General features: G+C 56.7%; 1 protein-coding gene across 1 annotated transcript in view; it reads right to left on the bottom strand.

Annotated features, from left to right (window-relative positions):
• ZMIZ1 (zinc finger MIZ-type containing 1) overlaps positions 1-20,663 on the bottom strand; it is a 155,441-nt gene that overhangs the window by 83,409 nt on the left and 51,369 nt on the right. The window contains exons 4-5 of the mRNA XM_040976029.1: positions 9,074-9,182; positions 3,532-3,645 (exon numbers count right to left, since the gene is read on the bottom strand). Of these exons, the coding sequence (XP_040831963.1) occupies positions 3,532-3,645; positions 9,074-9,133 (174 nt within the window). The 5' untranslated portion in view covers positions 9,134-9,182. The remainder of the gene's footprint in view (positions 1-3,531; positions 3,646-9,073; positions 9,183-20,663) is intronic.

Here is a 20,663-nt window from a genome sequence, read left to right as displayed (position 1 = left end):
GGAGTCTAGAGAGGGGACCTGCTTGAGGTTCTACAGCCAGTTAGGCTCAAAGTGGGGGTGCACTGTGGAAGGCAGGGAGTCTGCAGGCAGGAAGCAGGGCAGGCTACCTGAGACAAGCTGGAGAAAGTTCTGTGTGGGATAACTGAACCCCAAGGCCTTTCTGGCTGACACAGAAGACTTGCAGGGGTATCAGCCCCATGCTCTGCCCCTATTCCACCTTCTCTGGGATACAGGTCACTAAACTTCTCCGAGCTTTAACTTCCTCTCCTCTCTCAAGGCACGACACAGAGGAAGGGGAGATGTGTGTGTGTGTGTGTGTGTGTGTGTGTGTGACTTCTGATGGTCTCTATGTCCTGGTAGCACCTGTATCCTAAACCGTGTTGCGCAGAGCCCTCATATCTGCTTCACTGCTGCACTCAACAAGGTGGTGGCACTTGGGGCACCTGTCCTTGGGGCTGCTGCAGTTTGGCAGTCAGAGACTAAGGCTGTGTTTCTAGCGAGTGCTATGGGACCTGTCTAGGCCTCAGTTTCCTCATCTGTGAAATGGGTACCAAAAGCCCTCCTTGCTGGGACCACAGGCCAGGATCAGGCACCCTGCTGAAGGGGCATGCGGGGGCCTGAGCAGCAGCAACGGAAGACTGGGTTTCTGCTGGGGACAGGCAGGAGGCCGCTGAGGAGCTGACTGTGTGCTTCCCATCAGCCCATGTGTTCTCCTGAGCCTGTTCCCCCTCAGGTCTGGAGGGGCCAGATTTTGTCAGGGGACACCCAGAGTGGTGGCTCAGTCCATGTGCTGGAGGAAGGGCCAGGAGGGAGACCCTGGCGGGGTCAGGAAGGGGCTGGTCCCGAAGGGGCAGTGGCAGCTCAGGACCAATGCCCTGCCCCTTGGGAGGAACCCCTTCTCCTCTAGCGCCTGCACTTGTGTGTGCCTGGGGATTACAGGGCTGCCGACACCCTGGGGGTCCCTTCCACAGCTGCTGCTCCAAGCTGGGGTGGTAAAAATGGCTCTCTTGACCAGGGTAGGGAGCAGGCCTGGTGGGGGTTATGGGGAGTCACCCCAACCAGGCTGCAGCTCCTACTGGTTTGTGTGAGGTCCGAGTATGAAGTGGGTAGGATCGAGCTGGACTACAACAGCCATTGGTTCAAGTGGAAGACAGGGCTGGAAACACAACTGACCCAGCAATTGCAACCACCAGCATGTGCATAAGCTGATTGGGGCGACGGACTGTGCCAGACCCTGTACTGGCAAACTGACATAAGAATCAGGTTTGGGGTCATCTCAGCTGAAGTTTCTTTGGAGATCCCTCCAACTGAATTGCTGATTTCAGAACCCCAACCATGAAGAGACTATGTCAGCCAGTGAATTCTGAATAGGTTTCTTTGCAATTGGAATGGCGAGATTGGCAGCAATTCAGAACTGTTGAACTATTAAAACTGCTTGAGCAGGACCCTTGGAGCGTGCCTCACATCGGGGACCTGGGATGGGAGGGAGGCTGGGTGCGGTTTTTCCCTTTGTTTCTCCCCTGACCCCAGATACAGGGGAAAAAATGATATTAGTGTGAAAGCAATAGTATTACCCACTTTCCTGTAGCCCCCGACCCTTTGTACCCTAATCAAATAAGTAAGATTATTTTAAAAAAAGGGGAGGGGGGGGGGAGAAAGCAATTAAAAAAAAAAAAAAAGACTCCCTTGGCTGCCAGGGCTACGTGCTTTTCATGTCTGTCCTCAGAGTGAGCTCCGGCCAGGGGAACTGGGAAGGTTACCCAGGGGACTGCAGCTGCCAGAAGGGATGCGCTGTCACTTGGATAGGAGGGGGTGTGTGCATGCACATGTGTGCACCCCTGCATGTGTGCACACACGTGTACTGATGCATGTGTGTGTTGGTGGGTGGTCTAACCACTGCCCTCTCCTAGTCCTGTGGGCTCTTTGATCACATCTGCCCTTCCTCCTGGGCAGCACTGGGGAGAGGAAAGTGGGGACTGGCAGCAGTGTCCAGGGGTCCCCTGGGGGGTCATTCCTAGCAGCCCAGAATAGCTATAAGCTGCCTCCTTCTTTTGGTTGTCTTGGTGATAAAGTGGGACTGGTGGTTCCTTCCCTGTCCATCTGCAAGGACTGACCCAAGGTTGTGGTGGCAGGCCAGGAAACTACCCTAAGCCCCAACAGTATTTTTGGTGACAGCTGTCCCATGTCCCTTCTGCCCCTGGATCTCCTGGGCCTCACAGTCAGGTCAGCCTTCTGCTGGGTGCTATGGGAGAGGCCCAGGAGAGCTGACTCCGTGCCTCTGGCCACACAGCTTGACCTGCCCCTGCCTGCATTCCTCAGGAGACTGCCCAGCCCTTGCTCACAGCAGGGACTCAGCGAATGTTTGTGGAACAGACAGATGAGTGACAGGGCCTAGGGACAGGTCCCAATCAGCCTGGGAGCAAGGACGCTGCTGGCAACATCCGGCCCAGTCCCCGGGCTTAGCCCAAACCAGGATTCCACAAACAGGATTGGAGGGAATGGGAGGAGGGGGAGGGGAAGACACACAGAGGTGCCCCCAGAGGGTCAGGGTACTGTACCCATCTGGCATCCCTAAGAGACAAGACCGTCTGGCCCCCTGCTGAGGCTATGGGACTTTGGGAATTAGAGTGAGAAGGTCATGGGACCCCTGCCTACACCACTTCGAGTGGACTCCTTGAGGCTGGCAGGCCCACTCAGCCTCAGGCTGAGGACAGGGTTTTGTTGTTTCCTCAGCCCCTGGTGTTTCCTCTGGGCTCTGGCCTGTTCAGTGCCATCTTTTTGGCCACTGCTCTCGAAGCTTGGGGGTGAGCAATGCATCCACTCTCCCCCCAGGGCTTGCTGGCCCTCGAAGTTGTGGCTATCCGCAGGCTGTGGTGTGGCAGCCAACAAGCCATCCTCCTTTCCTCTCCTCTCCAGTGGCCTCTGGATCTGGTACTGCTGCACGCCAGGGCCTCTGCACCTGACGTTCCACAGGCCTGCATGGCTCTTGCTGGCTGCAGCTGCTGGGCAAACAATGGCATGGGAGCCAGTGGTTCCTTTCCTTGCTGCCGTGCCCATTCCATGGCCCGGGCAGCAAAGGCTCCGTCCTGTGCTGCCTTCTCCTCGTCTATGGTTTCCCCAGTCATCCCTAAGGAGCTTGCTGGTCTCCTTTGCTTTCTGAGGACTTAGCAGAATGGATCAGACCTGATCAAAGTGGGATCGGCACAGGTGTATTTGACCAGACAGACAGACATCACACGGGGTCACTACATAGAGATGGAGGGAGACTCTACAAAGAATGCAAGATATGCTGCCCGCATGGGTGACAGTTTCTCTGTTTTTCATGGAACACCGACCCCCCCACCCCCACCCATATGTCTCCTATCAAGAGCAAGGACCCCCTCCTGGGGTGGGGGTGAGCACATGGAGGTGGGGCGCTCTCTCTCTCTCTCCTCTTCCCCCCTCGAGGCTTCCCCAGCAGTTGGCATGCCCTGGAGCCCTAGCTGGTCCCTGCTGCTGATCCCAGGCTGAGCAGAGTAGGCATGAACTCACCGTCAGGCAGCCCATGAGGCTCTGCTCAAAGGGTCGCTGGAAGGCCCGTGGGTCCCCACACCAGTCCAGCAGCTCCGTGGCGGCATTGTGGAAGTTGGCAGGATTCTGGAGGTGCTGTAAGGGAAGAAGAGGAGGCCGTGTGAGGCTGTGGGAAGCCCGTGAGGTGGGTCACAGCCACCAAGCTTGCTCCAGCTCCTCACCCACCTGCCCTCCGCCTGCATGCCCCGCCCCACCGTGGTGGAATGCGGAGTTGCAGCCTTACTAGGAAGTCAGGAAGACCAAGGTCTAGAGAGAGCCAGGGGCGCTGGTTACTCAGGGGTCTCCTGATGGGAGGGAAACTCCTCTCTCGGGGCTGCCTGGCACCATCTGGCTGCCATGGCAGCATCTCCCTGATATGGAACAGGCTGAAGATTCCTTCCTTTCTTTTGTTCTTTTTAATTTTTATTTGTTTGTGAGAGAGATCTCTTCCACCCATGATTCATTCCTCACATGGGCCAGTCAGAAGCCAGGAGATTTTCCTGGTCTCCCATGTGGGTGCAGGGGTTCAAGCACACAGATCATGTTCTGCTTTCTAGATGTGCTCATAGCGCTGGATCAAAAGTGGAACAAGAGGAACTTGGACTTGCATTTGGGACACCAGAGTCACAGACAGTGGCTTAACTTGTGGTGCCCTCCCTGCCCCACTCAACCCCAGGTGTGAACTCCCATCAGCTCGGCCTTCTGAGCAGCCCAAAGGGTGGGCAGCGAGCTCCCGACACAGTGTTTTGGTAGCGTTATTTGGTGCGGGTATATGTGTGGCTTAGTGAGCGTGCATGCCCAGGCCACACAGCCTCGGCTCAGGGGCTGCTGCCCTTGCTGGGGAGGGTTCAGGCCTGAACGTGGGCCCTTCACACTCTGAATCCAAAGACCTCAGCTGTGGGGTAAGAATGTTTGGCAGTATTCCCCAAATGTGCTTCAGGCCTAGGCCCCAGGGCTACAGGGCAGGGTGGCTCCCAGGCCAAAGCTATCCTATTTTCCCAGGCTCCCTGAATCTGTCACGAGTCTGTGAGATGAATGACTTGTCTGGAAAGCAGAGCACAGAGAGAGAGAGGGCAGGTCTGGGACCCTAGCCCATGGGTGACTCGCTGTAACCTCCATGTATCCTCAAGAGAATACATGTTCCTGGGGGCAGTGTGTAGACCAGCTGTGGTACCTCCCAAGGTCCCTGTCACCTTGGAGCTGGGAGACACCTGGGGCAGTGGCTCTGACCCCCCAGCAGCATTCTGGGCTTCATAGCCAAGGTGGGCAAGGGCCCAGCAGCTGCAGGTGCTAGAACTGGGTGGGAACAGAGTGTGCTGTGCATCCCCCACAGGCCTCCCCCTGCCTAGGCCAGTCCTGTCACCTTTGGTGGCCTCAGCCCGTCAGTGAGATGGGCATGACACAGCAGGGCATGTTGGCGGGGAGCTGCTTTTGTTTTGTTTACAGTTCTGTGGTGCTTTCACGTGGTTCGTGCACCTGTTTAGGTCCTGGCCGCTCCACTTTCATCCAGTTCCCTGTTTGTGGCCTGGGAAAGAAGTAGAGGACAGCCCAAAAGCCTTGGGACCCTGCATCCACATGGGAGACCTGGAAGAGGGTTGCGGCTCCTGGCTTTAAACTGGCTCAGCTCCAGCTGTTGTGGCCATTTGGGGAATGAACTCGCTGATGGAAGATCTTTCTTTCTGTCTCTCCTTCTCTTTGTAAATCTGCCTTTGAAATGAAAATGAATAAATCTCTATACTGGAGAGAAAGCCAACGAACAACAACACGGCCTGCATCATGGGCCTGGGGTGCGGGTGCAAGCATGGCACATGGGGTGGTCCCACCTTGTGTTGCCCTGAGCCAGGGGGCTGGCTCCTCTCAGAGGGTCCTCTTTCCACCTGAAGGAAAGCTCTCAGCTCCGGCCCCTCTGTAACAGTGCCACCCCTTGCACCGCACTTGACTTGCACAAAGCAAGAGGACCCTATGTGTGGAGAGGCATGCTCACCTCTGCTGCCTGCCCTTGCCCTGCCTGCCCGCGCAATGTGCCACCCGCACAGGCCATGGCAGCATCTGGGCTCCACGTGTGAAGTTGTGCAAATTAGCTCGTTCCTGCCTGACAGACTCCTGCCCCTCTGCTAACTGAGTTGTTCCGTTTATTTACATGATGTCACATCCAATTAGCAGGGTCAGCAGCCATTGTGGGCTACTCTCAGAGTCACATGCCCACAGGTGGCCGCTGTACCCACTCCAGGGCTTGGAGTTTGTGAGCAACCTCTGGGAGCCTGTCTCAGGGGCCCCGCCTTGATGCACTACATGAGCACCCCACCTTCCATCTCTTGCCGGTCTCCAAGGCCCTTTGCCCTCACCCCAGCCAGCAGGTGAAAGAACATTAGGCACACCCTCAGATGGTCTGTGGCACACCTGCTCTGCCGCCACCCTGGCCATGCCCCCTGCCCTGTCTGTGCACCTGTCTGACTCTCAAGGTGTCTGCAGTGCCAAGACACGGGGAGATCAGGAGATCTCCCTTTACAGGTGCAAGTCACACTGGTCCACGCCCTGTCTCAGCCATGGGGCCCGCAGTCCTCAGGACATTACAGAACTCCACAGGCCTCACCTGCAGGGTGGGGTGGTGACAGCTTGCAGGGCTGCCGCACAGCTGGGGAGAAGCAAGATAGGTGAGGGAGATGTGACAGCAGGTGTGGGAGACTGCTGTTGCTGTCTGTGCACGGGCTCGCTAAGGCCTCTTGTATCGCTCAGGAAAGCCTCGGGGGAGGGAACAGTACTTTTGAAACCCTAAAGACTGGCACAGGCTGGGGACACCCCTCCTGCCTACCACGGATGCACATGACAAGTAACTATCCAGGATGGTCTAACTACTGAGGAGGCTAGAAACCTGGCCCGGGGCCTTGTGGAGCGTGGAGGGGCCAGCACTGGGTGAGGGCAAGAGCAGGCAGCCCTAGATAGGCAGGCATGGGAACGCTCCCGGGAGTCACTGTTTCACAGGAGCCCTGGCCGCAGCCTCTGCTGGACACTTATGCCCTGTCCCTATCTGAAGGCTTAGTGATTTTGTTTCTATGCAGTGGCTGCCGAGTTTATTGGGGCAAGACACACCAACACCCCGATCAGGGACCAGCTACTCTGAAGGGATGAATTCATCTTCTTAGTCCATCTGTGAACCAAATGGTCCTTATGGTCACCCGTCCTCCCACGAGCCCATCCATCCATCCATTCACCCATCCAAAATGAATCCATTCACTTACCCAACAACTCACTCATCCATTCATTACTTTATTCATTACTCACCCATCTACTCATTCATCTATTTTTTCCACTCATTCATCCAAAAGTTAATCTATCCCTTCACCCATGCAGCCATTTACTCTAGCATCACCCGCCGATCTAACCGATTTGTTCATCCATCCACCCATACAGCCTGATGCATCCATCTAGCTGACTGGCCCTCCCCACACGGGGCTGGGTTTTCTGTTGGCTTCTGCTGACTGAGAGGTGAAAGCCTTAGCATCTTGAGGTCCAGCACCCCCGTGGGCACCAGTTCATGTCCGAGCTGCTCCACTTCCTATCCAACTCCCTGCTAATGAGCCTGGGAAAGCAGTAGAGGATGGACCAACTGCTAGGGCTCCTGTACCCACGTGGAAGACCTGGACGAAGCTCTTGGCTTCTGGCTTCAGCCTGGCCCAGTCCCTGGTTATTGTGGACCTTTGGGGAGCGAACCAGTAATTGGAAGATCCCTGTCTCTTTCTCACCTTCATTGCCATTATTTATTTTCAAATAAATGTTTTTTTAAACGGAGGGGATGGTGAATGTGGTATAGCTTCAGTGGGACACATAGGTCCTGCTGGTCCTATAGCCCAAGGGAGAACAGGCTGGGAGAGGATGCTGAGCGCCAGGCAGCATCTGAGCTCAGGGCAAATCCGGGGGCAGGAATGGGACCTTGCAGGCTCCCCACACGGAGTCAGAGGTGTGCATGGCTTCTGAATGGGGGTGCATGAGGCGGAAATGATTGTCTCCATACCGTGAGTCTGGGGGTGGAGGGAAAGCAGCTGACCTCGTAAGGAACCAGGAGCGGCGAGAACCCGGGTGCACAGGCTGCGCCACAGAGCTGAGACAGAGTCCAAGGCTGTGAGGTGTCAGTGGCAGCCCAAGGTCCACCGCAGGGACACGTCCTTCACAGACGGCCAGCGCGGAGGCACAGGCCTCTCTGTTGAGGTCAGGTCTGAGAATCCACAGTTCTCAGCCAGCGTGAACAGCCCACGGCCAGTACCCCCATCTGTGTGTGATGGGAGGTGTGGGAGGAGGGATGCGGGGCACGAAGGGTACACTAGGAGAGCCTGGCATGCTCACCAAACTCAGTGCGGGCTGCTCCTGAGGCAGAGGCCAGTGTGCGCACGCGCACACATGCAGGGCTGGGCTGGGGCTCCATGCTCACTGGCCACAAGTCAATTCAATAGAATGCCCATTTTACAGATGCAGCTTCTGAGTGCTAGGCTCGGGCCTCAGGCTCACTGATGAGGACATGGGAGCTGGGGAACTCATGCTGGACTCAGGGGTGGGCCCTAGGAGGGAAGGGCAGCTGCATTCCTGGTGACTCAGAGCTGGGTGCAGGAGCAGCGTGCCTGGCACCCGGAGGAGCTCCCAGACTGGGGCATGACCGGACTGCCAGGGGCAAGGGTCACTGCCTGCTGAGGCACAGGCAGCAGGAACTGGGTCAAAGGCAGAGCCGTGCCTGCCTGGGAGGGGGAGAGCAGTGTCTGGTTTCTATTCCATGGCCATGAGCACAGGCGCATAATTGGCTCTGGGGAGAGCTCTCCGGCTGGGTTCAATCTGTAACAAGGCTTCTTCAATTTCCTCCCCTCAGTCCTCACCCAGGCTGCCCAGACTGCTCTACTGGATGCTAATGAGAGAATCCCCGGCCCCATGCGACACAGCAGCCTCAGTTCCCTGAGACTGGCACCTTGGGGAGCCTGCACCAGGGCCCTGGCTCTCAGCATGGGACTCTGTGACCTCTGCCCCAGTATCTCTCCCACCAGCCCAGCTCCTCGCCAGCCCTCCCAGGCAGGGGGGTGGGACACCCTTCCTTGAGGGTGCCCGATGAGCATATCCACCACACGCCAGCAGGGCTGAGCATGGAACTATTTATCCTCCCTGCCTCAGTTTCCCTTCCTGTGAAATGTACTTCTGCAGAGAACGGCCGAGCAGAAGGGGAGGGAGTGATGGGTTAGCTATGTGGATACCACGTCCTCACAGCAGAGACCAGAGGGGTCACCACAGTGGCCTAAAGCTACACAGCTGGGAAAGGACAGTAGCAGCCTTGAAACCAGGGGCTTGTGATGCCAGCGTGGGCGGTGCCTCCCCTTGCGTGGTGATGGTTGCCCTCGCCCACCCTCACCTTTATGCAGCCCAGCCTGTACTTCTGCTTTGCCCTGCCCTTGCCAGCCCAGCCACACCTACCTGTTCTGCCCGTCCCTCACCAGCCCAGCCACGCCCATTTGCTGTTCCTTGCCCTCACCACGCCGGCCACACTCACCTGCTTGATGCACTGCAGTCGGTCATTGGTCTGCTGGATGTGCCTGTCCATAGAATTCATTCTGGCCGTTTCACTGAGTTCTACCCGAGAGCCATGAACGTGGTCCAGCCTGTGGAGAGAGGACAGATGGGTCAGGGTGGCACCAGGCCTGCCGACCTCACACCAGAGGCCCTACTTCCCCTTGCTCGTCCCTCTAGGGCCACGTGGAAGGCACACAGGGCTGACAGGAGGCATTACTGGCTGCTCCCTGCATGTGGCCTGTGAGGGTGCCAGATGTTATGAGGTGCACACGAAGTGTATGTGTTTTGTACCACGCGCTGGATTCTTGGTTCAGGGCGAGCTCCCACGATGCAGCAATGTGTACACGTCGGGACACTGGCACGTACGTACGCACTCATGCATGCATGGGGCATGGCCTGCCACTAACATCACTGCAGCCTCAACATCAGCTCTCCTACCACAGGGATCACACACTTGTGCCAGATCCCACGTGGCTCCAGCGTTGTCACTTTGTCCTCTTGGGAAAGAAGGAAGGTGGGACTTGGCCCCAGGCAGGGACGCTAAGAGGAGGTTCAGTGAGAGGCAGCTGGCTGGTGTCTGAGCCCAGTGTGGGGTCAGGACTCCCAATTACCGGCCCTCAGCCCACCCATGGGTGCGCCGTCACTGAGCATTTGAGCCTTGTGGGCATGCTGAGTGGGGCGGGGGACTCTGGTCCTTCTGCACCACGGGGCTCAGGAAGGGAGGGTTCCAAGAGCTGGTACAGCTTTGGTCCACCCTTGGTCCAGGAGTCCTTGGCTTTCCTCCCATACGCAGTGGATGCCACAAGCTACAGAGTATCGTCACATCTGTATGCTGGACAGCAGGTACAAGACCCCCAGTCCTCTCTGTTACACTCCCACACTGGCCCCAGTGCCGCCCCCACCATCCCTGGCCATGCCCTTGAAGGTCTCATGTATATTTGTCACCTGCATTTGGGCCTTCACCCTCCATGTCCTCTCTGTAAGGCTATGAATGTCTCCCCACTTTACAGCCGAGGAAACTGAGTCCCCAAGATGTGCCAAGTCCCAAACAGTTAGCATCAATCCCTCAAGGGATCCAACAGCACAGCCTGGCCGCTTTTCCTTGGCAGGAAAACCCTGCTTCTGCCCACGGGCTTCTTGACTACATAACTCCTAGTCCCATTGCTGCTTGAAAAGGTAAATTCACTGCTGGGTTCAAAAGGCCAAAAGTCTGTGGGGTGCTGTGGGCTTAGTGCATCAGAGAACCTGGGTTCAAGTCCCAGCACCCTCTCCTGATTGCAGCTTCCTGCTAATGTGCACCCTGAGGGGCAGCCAGTGATGACTCGGGAAGCTGGGTCCCTGGTCCCTACCTGGGAGCTGGATAGCATCTGGGCTTCTGGCTTTGGTCTGGCCCAGCCCTGGCCCTTCCCTGTGAGCTTTAGGGGGTGAATGGGGAAGATGGAAGTTCTGCCTGTCTCCGAGGTAAATTAACAGCCTTTTGAAATGCATAAAAACCTCTAGGGAACAGTCACAGCCCAGTCCCCAGCCTCAGTGCAGCGTCTTCCTGGGAGAACTGCCGCCCTCGTCCTGTCTCCCCTCCCAGCATTGAGGAGCGATGTGTGCTGTCCGCCACCCTGTCTGCTTCGATTCGAACAGCAGCAACTATCCACATGTGCCACCTGACCTTGCTTCTTCCCTCTTAATAATACATCTCCAAGTTCATTGTACATGGACACATAGAGAGCCCTTTCATTTCGAAATGCCAGTGCAGTATTCCAAAGGGATGGAAGACGCATGGCTCTATCTTCTCAAAACCCTGCTGGGCGTGGTGCTCTGTCCTCCGCCCAGGAGGACAGGGAGCCCGGAGCTGTGTGTACATGGCCAATGCCACAAGCAGCACTGTGAGAAGCGCAGGTGCACGCCAGCACCTTGCATGTGTGTGAATTAATGAGGACATACTCTCGGGGGGTGGTGTTGTGGCTGGTTTGGGCGCTGGAATTTCTCAGCATGCTCCATCTTGGAGCTTTCCCGCAAGAGGCTCAGGGTGCACACTGTGTCACGGTTGTTCCTTCGACTTCCACTGCCACCCATCACACACAACATCGAGCTGCACTGTCATCCTTGGTCTAACCCACAGGTCATCCATACTCTCCCACTCTCCCTTCCTTTCACTTAAGCATCTTTAGTTTCCACTTACCACCTGCCCATGCTTCTACTCTCTCAGAAAATACTTTATCCAGGCTCCTATGCCAGACCAGAGGGACAGGAAGAGATGATAACGAAACTATTTCTTTGAATTCCAAGAGTTCTAGATCCAAGCGTGTATCCCCAGCAGGGCACCTGTTAGGCCATGACTGGTTGTGTTCTCCTTAGGAGTCAGGTGCAGGCTCTGGGGCACAGGTGGACACTGTTGCAGCAATCCACACTGAGGCTTACATCACATGATGCTTGTTGGGTGAGGGCTGGTTCCAGAATGCTGGCTTTGCCTTTAGCCAGGGAGTAAGAAGGGGCCAAGAGGCTATGCTGGAGGCTGCTGTGGTATTGCCAGGCAGGAGAGGAGGGAAAGGTGTGTGTTGAGGGAAAGGTGGCGGGGAGGATGCACCTCCCCCTCTCATCTCACAGGTCCCCTCCAATTAGGGACAGACTCCTTCCTTCCGAGTTTACCTGCACACAGCCCCAGCTAGCACACCTACGACCAAGGGCCCTGGGGCCAGGCACTGCCATGGGGAAGCAAGAGCAAGCCACAGCCACCTGTGGGGATGCCATCCAAGTGCCAGCCGCCCCCCCAGGGGAGCCAAGGAGCCCTGGTGGTCTTCCAGGCACTATGTGGTACAGAGGGCAGCAAAGAGTCTGGTCCGTGCCGTGTGTGGGTGCATACTGGCTGCTCGGGCCTCAATACAAGACTGTGATTTTCAAAACAGCCAGGAAAGGAAGGCTGAAGCAAAGGGACCAACTAAACCAAGGTCTGAGTCAGTTCCTGGTTTGAGAAGCACACAGGGAAATACAAAGAAACTCACGCCTGCGTGAGCTTCACCCCGGCACCCAAGGCAGCAACCGCAGCCAACCCGGACAAAGGCCATGCAGTGCTGAGCCAGCCAGCAGGGGGCGGTGTTGGCAAGCCTAAAGCGCCCAGAGGGCTGGAGACTGGTGGGCTGGTGGCAGGTTCCAGGTGCCATCCAAGACCTTCCTTGGCTTTCTCTCCCCAGAAAGTACCTGCAGCTCCTCAGCTGGGGCGGGAGGAATGTTGTGCCGGCCCCTGGGTTTCTGCCCCTTGGAGTGCAGAACAGAAGGGTCCAGACCTCAGGAGCTTTCCTCCCAGACCAGAATTGCAGTTGGTCAGAGCCCAGTGAAGGTGGCGGTGTCCCAGGACCCCTGCATGACTGGGGTGGCGGGGAGGAGACGGGATATGCAGCTGGCAGCACAGATCCCAGAGACAACTAGGCAACCTGTATCCCTTAGTCTATAAAAGGATACATGGGGCAGATGGAGGAGGTATCCGCAGTGGACACGTGTGTTCAAACGGCTGAGACCAGCAGTGAAGTTGGGGTTATAAACACCAGGAGTGGGTGGGACAGAAGCCTATAGTCCCCAGAGTGAGGAGCGACCAAGCCTTTGCAAGCTGAGTGAGGAGTCTAGGGCATGGAGAGGTATATGGCTGGAGGAGGCATGGGGTGGATGGGGTGGGACAGGGGCTGGAGTCCTTGCGTCGCACTTGCTACACTCAGGCCTCGGGCAGAGCTTGGTTTCTGAATCCTGAAAAGCTCCAAGTGGTGAATCTCCTCTCCCATGCTCACCCAGCCAGGAGGCTGAAAGCGGAACTTATCCTTCCCACTCCTCAAGGACTGGTGGCCTGACCTCCTGGCTGTTCCCACCTTGGGCTGTGACTGGGTCCACAGAGATGCGCTCTGCATTCCACCCAACATGTGCAAAGGCTGTGCCAGCCCCAGCAGGGAGAGGGGGACGACTCCCCCAGACCAGGCGGCCAGGTGCTGGAAATGGCAAGTGTCAGGCGGCCAGCAGAGGTCGCCCTCTGCCACAGGAGCCCTACTCGGCCGGCTGCTGCCTTTAAGCCTTTTACAAGGCGCTACAAATCCTTGAACTCCCTGCTATCCTTTCCGCGTGCATCTGCAGCGCTTGCTGCTGCCCGGCTGCCTCTGAACACAGGCTGGGCTCCATCAAGGGACACTCCCCCACCCCTCCACTCTGGCCAGGCTCCGAAGCATCAGCAACCTTTGCACCATGCGAGGGGAGCTGCTAGGCTCCAAGTTTCTCAGCAGACTTGGGGGCCCCAACTCCAACAGTACCTACAGTTTCTGAGTTGGAAGCTCTGGTAGCTGAGAAAACACTGGGCTGAGAAATGGCAACACCTGCCCCACAGCAGACCGGCAGGGACCTTGTCCAGGCCCAGGGAGCTCAGGGACAGCCATTCTCCCAGGGTGCCCCCACCCTGCCATACCCACATACTTTTTAATGCACCTGATGCCCAAGTGCGTTCAACCATTCTTGGGGGAGTTCCAGGACACGGGTCTTTCCAACTCCTGGAGGAGGGCCTGCAGGGGCCAACATGCAAATTAGCTGTTGGATGGAGGTGAGGAATGTCTGGTCTCACGGTGGGAGGCAGAGGGAGACAGACATAATGCTGGCTGTTCTCATTAAGTAAGTTCCCAGATGGTCTGGGCCCTGTGGCAGGTGAATGGCCCTTGCTGGGCTCCTTCCAGGGCCCAGGGGACCCTGTGGGCAACTCCCAGGAGGCAGCAGGGAAACCTTCAGCGAATGGCTTCCTAGACACCTGCCTGTATGACTTTTCCCCACTTGAGGGCTGCCAGGTCACATGGGACACGTCACACGTGCAGCCAGTGACGCAGTTCCTCACACACAGCATGCGTTGGGACAAGCACTCACTGACGTGCCACTCTGCACACTCAGAGCAGGTATGTTCACACACCGGAGGCTGGTACATGTGCAGCTTCTGACAGCTTGCACAGGCAAGAGGCGGGTCTCTGGGGAGCTGTGTGAGCAGTGAGGTACAGAGATGATCCAACCATGGCACACATCTGCAGCTCGGATCTCTCAGGCAGGGCAGCGGCAGCAGGGCTGGGAGAGCAGGGGCTGGGCTAGCTCCTGGGCTAGCATGCTGGTGGCGGGGAGTCCTCAGCCTGGGGGTTCCAGACAGTGCCCTCACTGCCCAGACTCTGAGAGGGACCATACTGTGAGCTCCAGTTTCAGCAGTCATCTGTCAGCATCCATGTTAGCCGAGTCCCCACTACCCCTAGTGGCAGCCTGCTCCCACCTTCTCACCACCACTCTAGGGGGACTGGAGTGCTCCCTGACTCTGACATGGTGCTCTAAAGGCCCCCAAGTCCACATTGACTGTCGCTCAGCCCCTGATACCCAGCCCCTCCAATACATCTTTCTTGGCTTCCCATACCTTCAGCCTCTGCCCTGTACACCCATGCTGGTGGCACTAGCCCAGTCGGTGCCTTTGCACCCATCTCCCCCACCAGCTGCAATGTCTCCTATCATAGTCCCCTGAACTCCAGGGCCTGGCACCCTGCAGGTGTTTCTGACATGCGTGACCAGGGCAGGAGCAAGAGCGAAGAATCCCAGAACTCAGCTGCACTGAGGACAGTGGTTTCTGGTGAGTTCATAAATGTTGTTATAATTCTATAACATTGGGTCAATGGGGAACAGCATGTGTGATGGCAAGTACAAGCCTGTCAGTCCATGACACGCATGCGTCCACTGAGGCCTGATGCTGGTCCTGTGGTTCAAGGAGGCAGAATGGCAGGCAGACCTAGGTGGGCTGCAGAAACGCTGGAACAAGTGCAAGTGGCCATAGTCTGGCCTCACACCCTCCTCATCTCACAGGGATGCTCAGAGGGTCTGGGAGCCGCCTGGGATCACCCCTTCCACTCAGCTGTAGCTTGCACCAGGCACACGGGCAAGAGGTGCAGGCAGAAGGCATGGTGGAACAAGCATAGAGGACACTGACTTTGGGCTCCACCTTGGGGAAGAGGAAGGAGGTGAGAAGGGGAGAGGCAGCCCCAGGCAGCTGCTTGCCACTGCTCATGGGGCGGGGCCTTCCGGACTTGGGTCTTCTCCCCTCCAGCAGGAAGGCTCCAATCTCTCCAATGGGGCTAAGGTGCTGAGTCAGCACAGCCAATGAGGGACTGGAATTTCAGAAGACAGAATCCTAGATTTGGACCCGGTTTTTCCATACGCAGCTCTGAGTCCACAACACTTGGCCTCGGAGGTCCCCAGGCTGCGGCCTCATCCTTGGGGCTCTGTCTCTGCTGGACTTCATTTCCTGTACTTTGTATCCTGGTCCACAGGGATTCCCAAGGTCAGGCAGGGGCAACAGCAGGCAGCACTTGACATTACAGAGTGGAAGTGCCCTGTGACCTCGCAGTGCACCTAAACACAGTGATGGTCATTCCCTGGCATGGCCCTGGCAAAGCTTTCATCCCACTGCCCTATCCCCCACGAGGTGGCCATCTCAGCTGCCCTGGGCTGTGCCTCCTCCCTTAGAGCACTCACTACCTTATAGGTCCAGGCCATGGCCTGGTGGCCACTCCTGCCTTCTATCCTGCAGGCACACTCCTCATCCCTGACGTCACAGTGAGCTACCTCCATCGCAAATGCTCCCTTGGACAAGGCCTCCTGGATTTCTTCTCATCCCTACCTACTGTTCCCTGAGAGAGAGAGAAGTCCAACACCTGCTGAGCCTATGGGTGCCATGGGCTCCATGAGCCCTTCCCAGTGTCTGGGGACTGCTGTGCTGTACCCATTGCCATCCGCATGCTACAGAGAGAGGACTTGAGACCCAGAGAGCTCCAGCAGAGAGAGACATACAGCTGCACTGCTGACCAGAGCCAGCACCCAGGATGGGAACGTTAACCCGAGCACAAAGCCACACCGTGTGGCAGGGGAATGTGGCAGGCCTGCATTCCGCAGGCAGCGGCTGCCTTCGCTGATCCTGGCTGAGTGTGAGAAGGTGACCCTCGCTGGCCGTGATGAGGAGCTGCGGATGCGGGTGGGGTCTCAGGCGTGCCTGATGGTGTCCAGCATTGGGCCCAGGCCACAAGCTCCTCCCAGGATGGTCAGGCTCATGCAATCGCCTAGCACACAGCTCACCATGAGGCTCTTGTCTGTGATTCCAAAGGCTTACATGCCAGGACACAAGGAAGGCAGTAAGGTGCCCAAAGACCCTCAGAGAACGTAGGGGTGGTGGGGGATGGGGAACAAAGCTGGGGGGGGCAGGGCTCCCTGGCCACCGCCGATGCCCTCCAGATGACTGCAAATCTCTCAGATGTTCTTACTTACTCCCCAAAGCCTGCCTCTGACCACATGCATCCCACAGGATGGCAGACGGGTCAGGGCCAAGGGCATGCCCCTGGGACAAGCCTGGCACAAGGGTGGCAGGGCTGTGATGTGCCCTGTAGTGCAGACACCACTGCCACCTCCAGGACCCATGGCAGGCATGGCTGATCAGTCACAGCATATCCTGAGTTCAGACATGTCCAGCCGATCCATGACCTGCCCTTCTGCACAGGCATTCTTAACCACCTGGCACCAACAGCAGATGCTCATTCCCGACCCTGGACCCTCATCCGTAGGCTCTTTTCAAGTTGAGTCCCATGAAAGGGACCCTCAGGCAACTCAGACAGGCTGCAGACCCTCTCACTCTCCAAGTGCCCTGGACTAACCCATTTCACAGATGAGAAATGTAAGGCTCAACCTGGGTTTTGTCCAGTCACACAGCTGCTCTTTTCGAGCTTAGGCTTTCATTTCTACTCGCTCTGCACATGTCCTGCTTTGGTGTGTTCGTATTAGCTGCGAGGAGAACTTTAAAATACTTGAGGGGCTGGCACTGTGGCTCAACAGGCTAGTCCTCCACCTATAAGCACTGGGATCCGTATGGGCACTGGTTTGTATCCCAGCTGCCCTACTTCCAGCTCCCTGCTTGTGGCCTGGGTAGGCAGTAGAGGACGGTCCAAGGCCTGGGGACCCTGCACCCAAAGGGGAGACCCAGAAGAAGCTCCTAGCTCTTGGCTTCAGCTCTGGCTCAGCTCTGGCCGTTGAGGCCATTTAGGGAGCGAACCAACAAATGGAAGATCATTCTCCCCTATTTTTATTTCCCTATGTAAATCTGCCTTTCTAATAAAAATAATTTGAATGTCCACACCATCAGGGAGACAGTCCTTAGAAAGCAGGCATTTGCTTGTGCTGAGAGTGGTAGGAAGTCTGGGGGAATGGTCCTTATGGCTTAGTTCTGGGTGGGGGGGATTGGGAGATGTGCTCAGACCTTACCAAACACCCGCGGCCAAGGAAGGCGCAGTCTGGAGTGGGAATCAGGGGTACATCCTAACTTGGAGAGGCTCCTTGAGGCTCCCACACCCAAGCCCTATCTGCTGGGGAGAAGACCAACTTTCCTAAGCTTCCTGGCTCTCTCTTCACCCCTGACCCCGCCTAGGGCACCCAGGCCAGTCTGCTGGGGATGGATGCCCCATATCCCTGGGGAGATGCCCTGTGTGGTCCCAACTCTGTCCCTTCTCTGCAGAACGTCTTCCCGCTGGGGGGAAGCATGTCACAGGGTCTGGCCCCAGCACTTGGCCTACGTTCAGGAAGTCTGTGAGTCTGAGACCACCCAGGGGGATGATGCCTCATCATTGGGACCCTCCACATGCCAACAAGACATGCTAATACTTCCTTACCGGCTGCTGACAGCAGAAACACAAAACTCATGCTAGATGCTTCTAGCACGGGGGCTAGATAACCAACTGTGCAAAGCACTCTACAGTTTGCCCAGTACTTTGGGGCTGTGACTTCTCCTGGCCCCTGGACAGGCAGTGCAGCTTAGCGGTCAAGGGCAACAGTCTCTTTGGTCTTACGCCCTGTGCACATGCTGGCTTCCGTGTCCTCCGTGTGCCTCTGGCTCCTCAGGTATAATAAACTGGAAGCAGTAATAATCCGAACCCTAAAGCCAGCTGTGCCATTCAGTGAAGTGCTGAGTAAGAAACTAGTCTGGCTGCTGTGAAACCAGGTTTCCTGAGCTTAGGAGTCCAGGAGGACTTTATCACCTTATCACATCATCATCATCATCATCAGAGGGAAGAAACGTCAGAGGGGGCAGCTGTGGCTTGGGAGCATCAAATGCTACCACTCCTGGGAACTGGGACTTCCAGCCTTTAAAACTAACCCAACATGGGCCCGGCGCGGTGGCGCAAGTGGTTAAGGTCCTCGCCTTGCACGCCCGGGATCCCATATGGGCGCCGGTTCTAATCCCGGCAGCCCGGCTTCCCTTCCAGCTCCCTGCCTGTGGCCTGGGAAAGCAGTGGAGGACGGCCCAAAGCTTTGGGACCCTGCACCCGCGTGGGAGACCCGGAAGAGGCTCCTAGCTTCAGATCGGCATAGTATCGGCCCGTTGCGGCTCACTTGGGTAGTGAATCATCGGACGGAAGATCTTCCTTCCTCTCTGTATCTCCTCTCTGTATATCCACCTTTCCAATAAAAAATAATAAAAATAAATCTTAAAAAAAAAAAAAAACAACTAACCCAACAATGGGCCCAGCGCTGTGGCCTAGCGGCTAAAGTCCTAGCCTTGAACATGCCAGGATCCCATATGGACACCGGTTCTAATCCCAGCAGCTCCACTTCCCATTCAGCTCCCTGCTTGTGGCCTGGGAAAGCAGTTGAAGATGGCCCAAAGCCTTGGGACCCTGTACCTGCTTGGAAGACATAGAAGAAGTTCCTGGCTCCTGGCTTTGGATTGGCATAGCACTGGCTATTGCTGTCACTTGGGGTGTGAATCATCGGACAGAAGATATTTCTCTTTCTCTCCTCTCTCTCTCTATATCTGACTTTGCAATTTAAAAAAAAAAATCTTAAAAAAAAAAAAACTAACCCAACAGCTATTGCTCAGACTACTTTTGCAGCAGCATCTTGGGAAACACAGCAAGAGTCAAAGAAAGGGTCCCATTCTTCATGGAGGGAGCAGGCACTGCCCCCTCCACCACCTGGCAGATGCACACACCCTGAGCTCAGTGCCCCTCAGAGGTCGCAGGTGGTTCAGGGGGAACCGAGGACCCACGCCCACGAGTCATGACACATGCTGGGGCTTTGGACAGACTTGGCTTAGTAGCAAAGGCCAGTCATGGAAAACTCCAAGGGGAAGGAAGGCTGGCGCAGTCACTGTCACATGGGGGTAGGGACTTCACCAAGAACCATCTCTTGGAGGCCAGGCCCTGCGGGCGGTGCCTTGGCACTGTGATGGAGGGAAGCTGTTGGGCTTCCACATGCAGGCCTCTGGATAGCCGGCCCTGCCTGTAGGTACTAGACAGCAAGACTCCCTGTGTGTGAGTTGCATTTAAAGAGCCCTCAGCCACAGTGTTCCCCACACCTTGTTCTGAGAAGTGCTGACCTGAAGCAGGTGGACAGTCTGCACTGCAAGGTGGGAGGGGTGGCCAAACACTGGGAAGTTGAAGTCACAGAAAGATTGGGTGTTGATCCAATCCATGCCCAGCTGCTCCCACTGTCTCAGACGAACACCAGCAGCCAGGAGCCTACCTGCAGCTCCCCCGCTCCAGGGACTCTCCCCAGCAAGCCTGGCCCAGGCCAGGAGCGGGACCCAAAACACTTCCTGGAATGTCAAGGTGTTTTTGCCTGGGGAGACTGTCCTTCTCTGGTCCTCTTGAGCAATGACTGCTGTGGCTGTCGGGAGGGGCACAGAGCCAGGTGTGCTGCTGACATGGTGGGCACCATCTATGGTGATGTAGCCACCAACGGGTTGATTAGCCTCCTCACACCCATCTCTTCTGTTCCTGAAGGAGTTGGGCCTGTTGGCAAAGACATTTGCTCCCGCCCCCACCACTCCCGAGCCCCTTCCCTCCCCGAGGAAGACACAGGAAGAGGTGGTAGGGACACCAACCCTCTCTGCACACATCCTGTCATGAGTGCTCACTCTGACTTGGCCAAGCGGGAGAGGGAAGCCCAGAGAGGTCATGGGATATGCCAGGGACACTGCTGGGCAGTGGGGGCTGCTGTGTATCACTCCTTGCAGAGGCCCTGGCCTAGTCCTGCTGCGTCACAGGCTGGCGGAGGCTTAAACTAAGGATGGGGTGGAGTGCCTGAAGTCTGGCTGAAGCCACATCGCACCACCTGTGGGCAGGGGAAGCCTGGGTTCAAGGCAGGCAGAGGTCCCCAGGCAGGCGTCCTGGAGGAGGAGAGGTGGGGCCATAGGCCTCAAGGCAGGAGGGAATGCTAACCCCCCCAGCAGGGGCAGTGTGGCTGGGCAGAGAGCCCAGACAAAGGGGTGGGAGAGAAGGCCTGGCTTATGTTGGAAATGAATCCGCATGGCCAGTGTCCTTTTGACCAGGCCTGGTTGGTCAGCTCCATAGGGCAGTGTGCGGGTCTTTCTTAAAGGCGTACACCCCAAGATAAGGCAGCCATGGCACAATTCATCTGCTTTTTAATTAACTCGCCCTGCTGCCTTAAGTGACTCCCTGCTTATGCTCTTTCTTTTGAAAATTCCAAAGTGCTATTTCTGACCTGTGATTTACTATTGCCGTACGTCTCTATAAGCAGTGTTTTAG

This window comes from Ochotona curzoniae, unplaced genomic scaffold (assembly GCF_017591425.1).
Source record: "Ochotona curzoniae isolate NIBS_2020 unplaced genomic scaffold, NIBS_Ocur_1.0 contig_2692, whole genome shotgun sequence".
Classification (NCBI taxonomy): domain Eukaryota; kingdom Metazoa; phylum Chordata; class Mammalia; order Lagomorpha; family Ochotonidae; genus Ochotona; species Ochotona curzoniae.
Note: the sequence above shows the minus strand (reverse complement) of the source record. Positions and strands in the feature narration are given on the sequence as shown.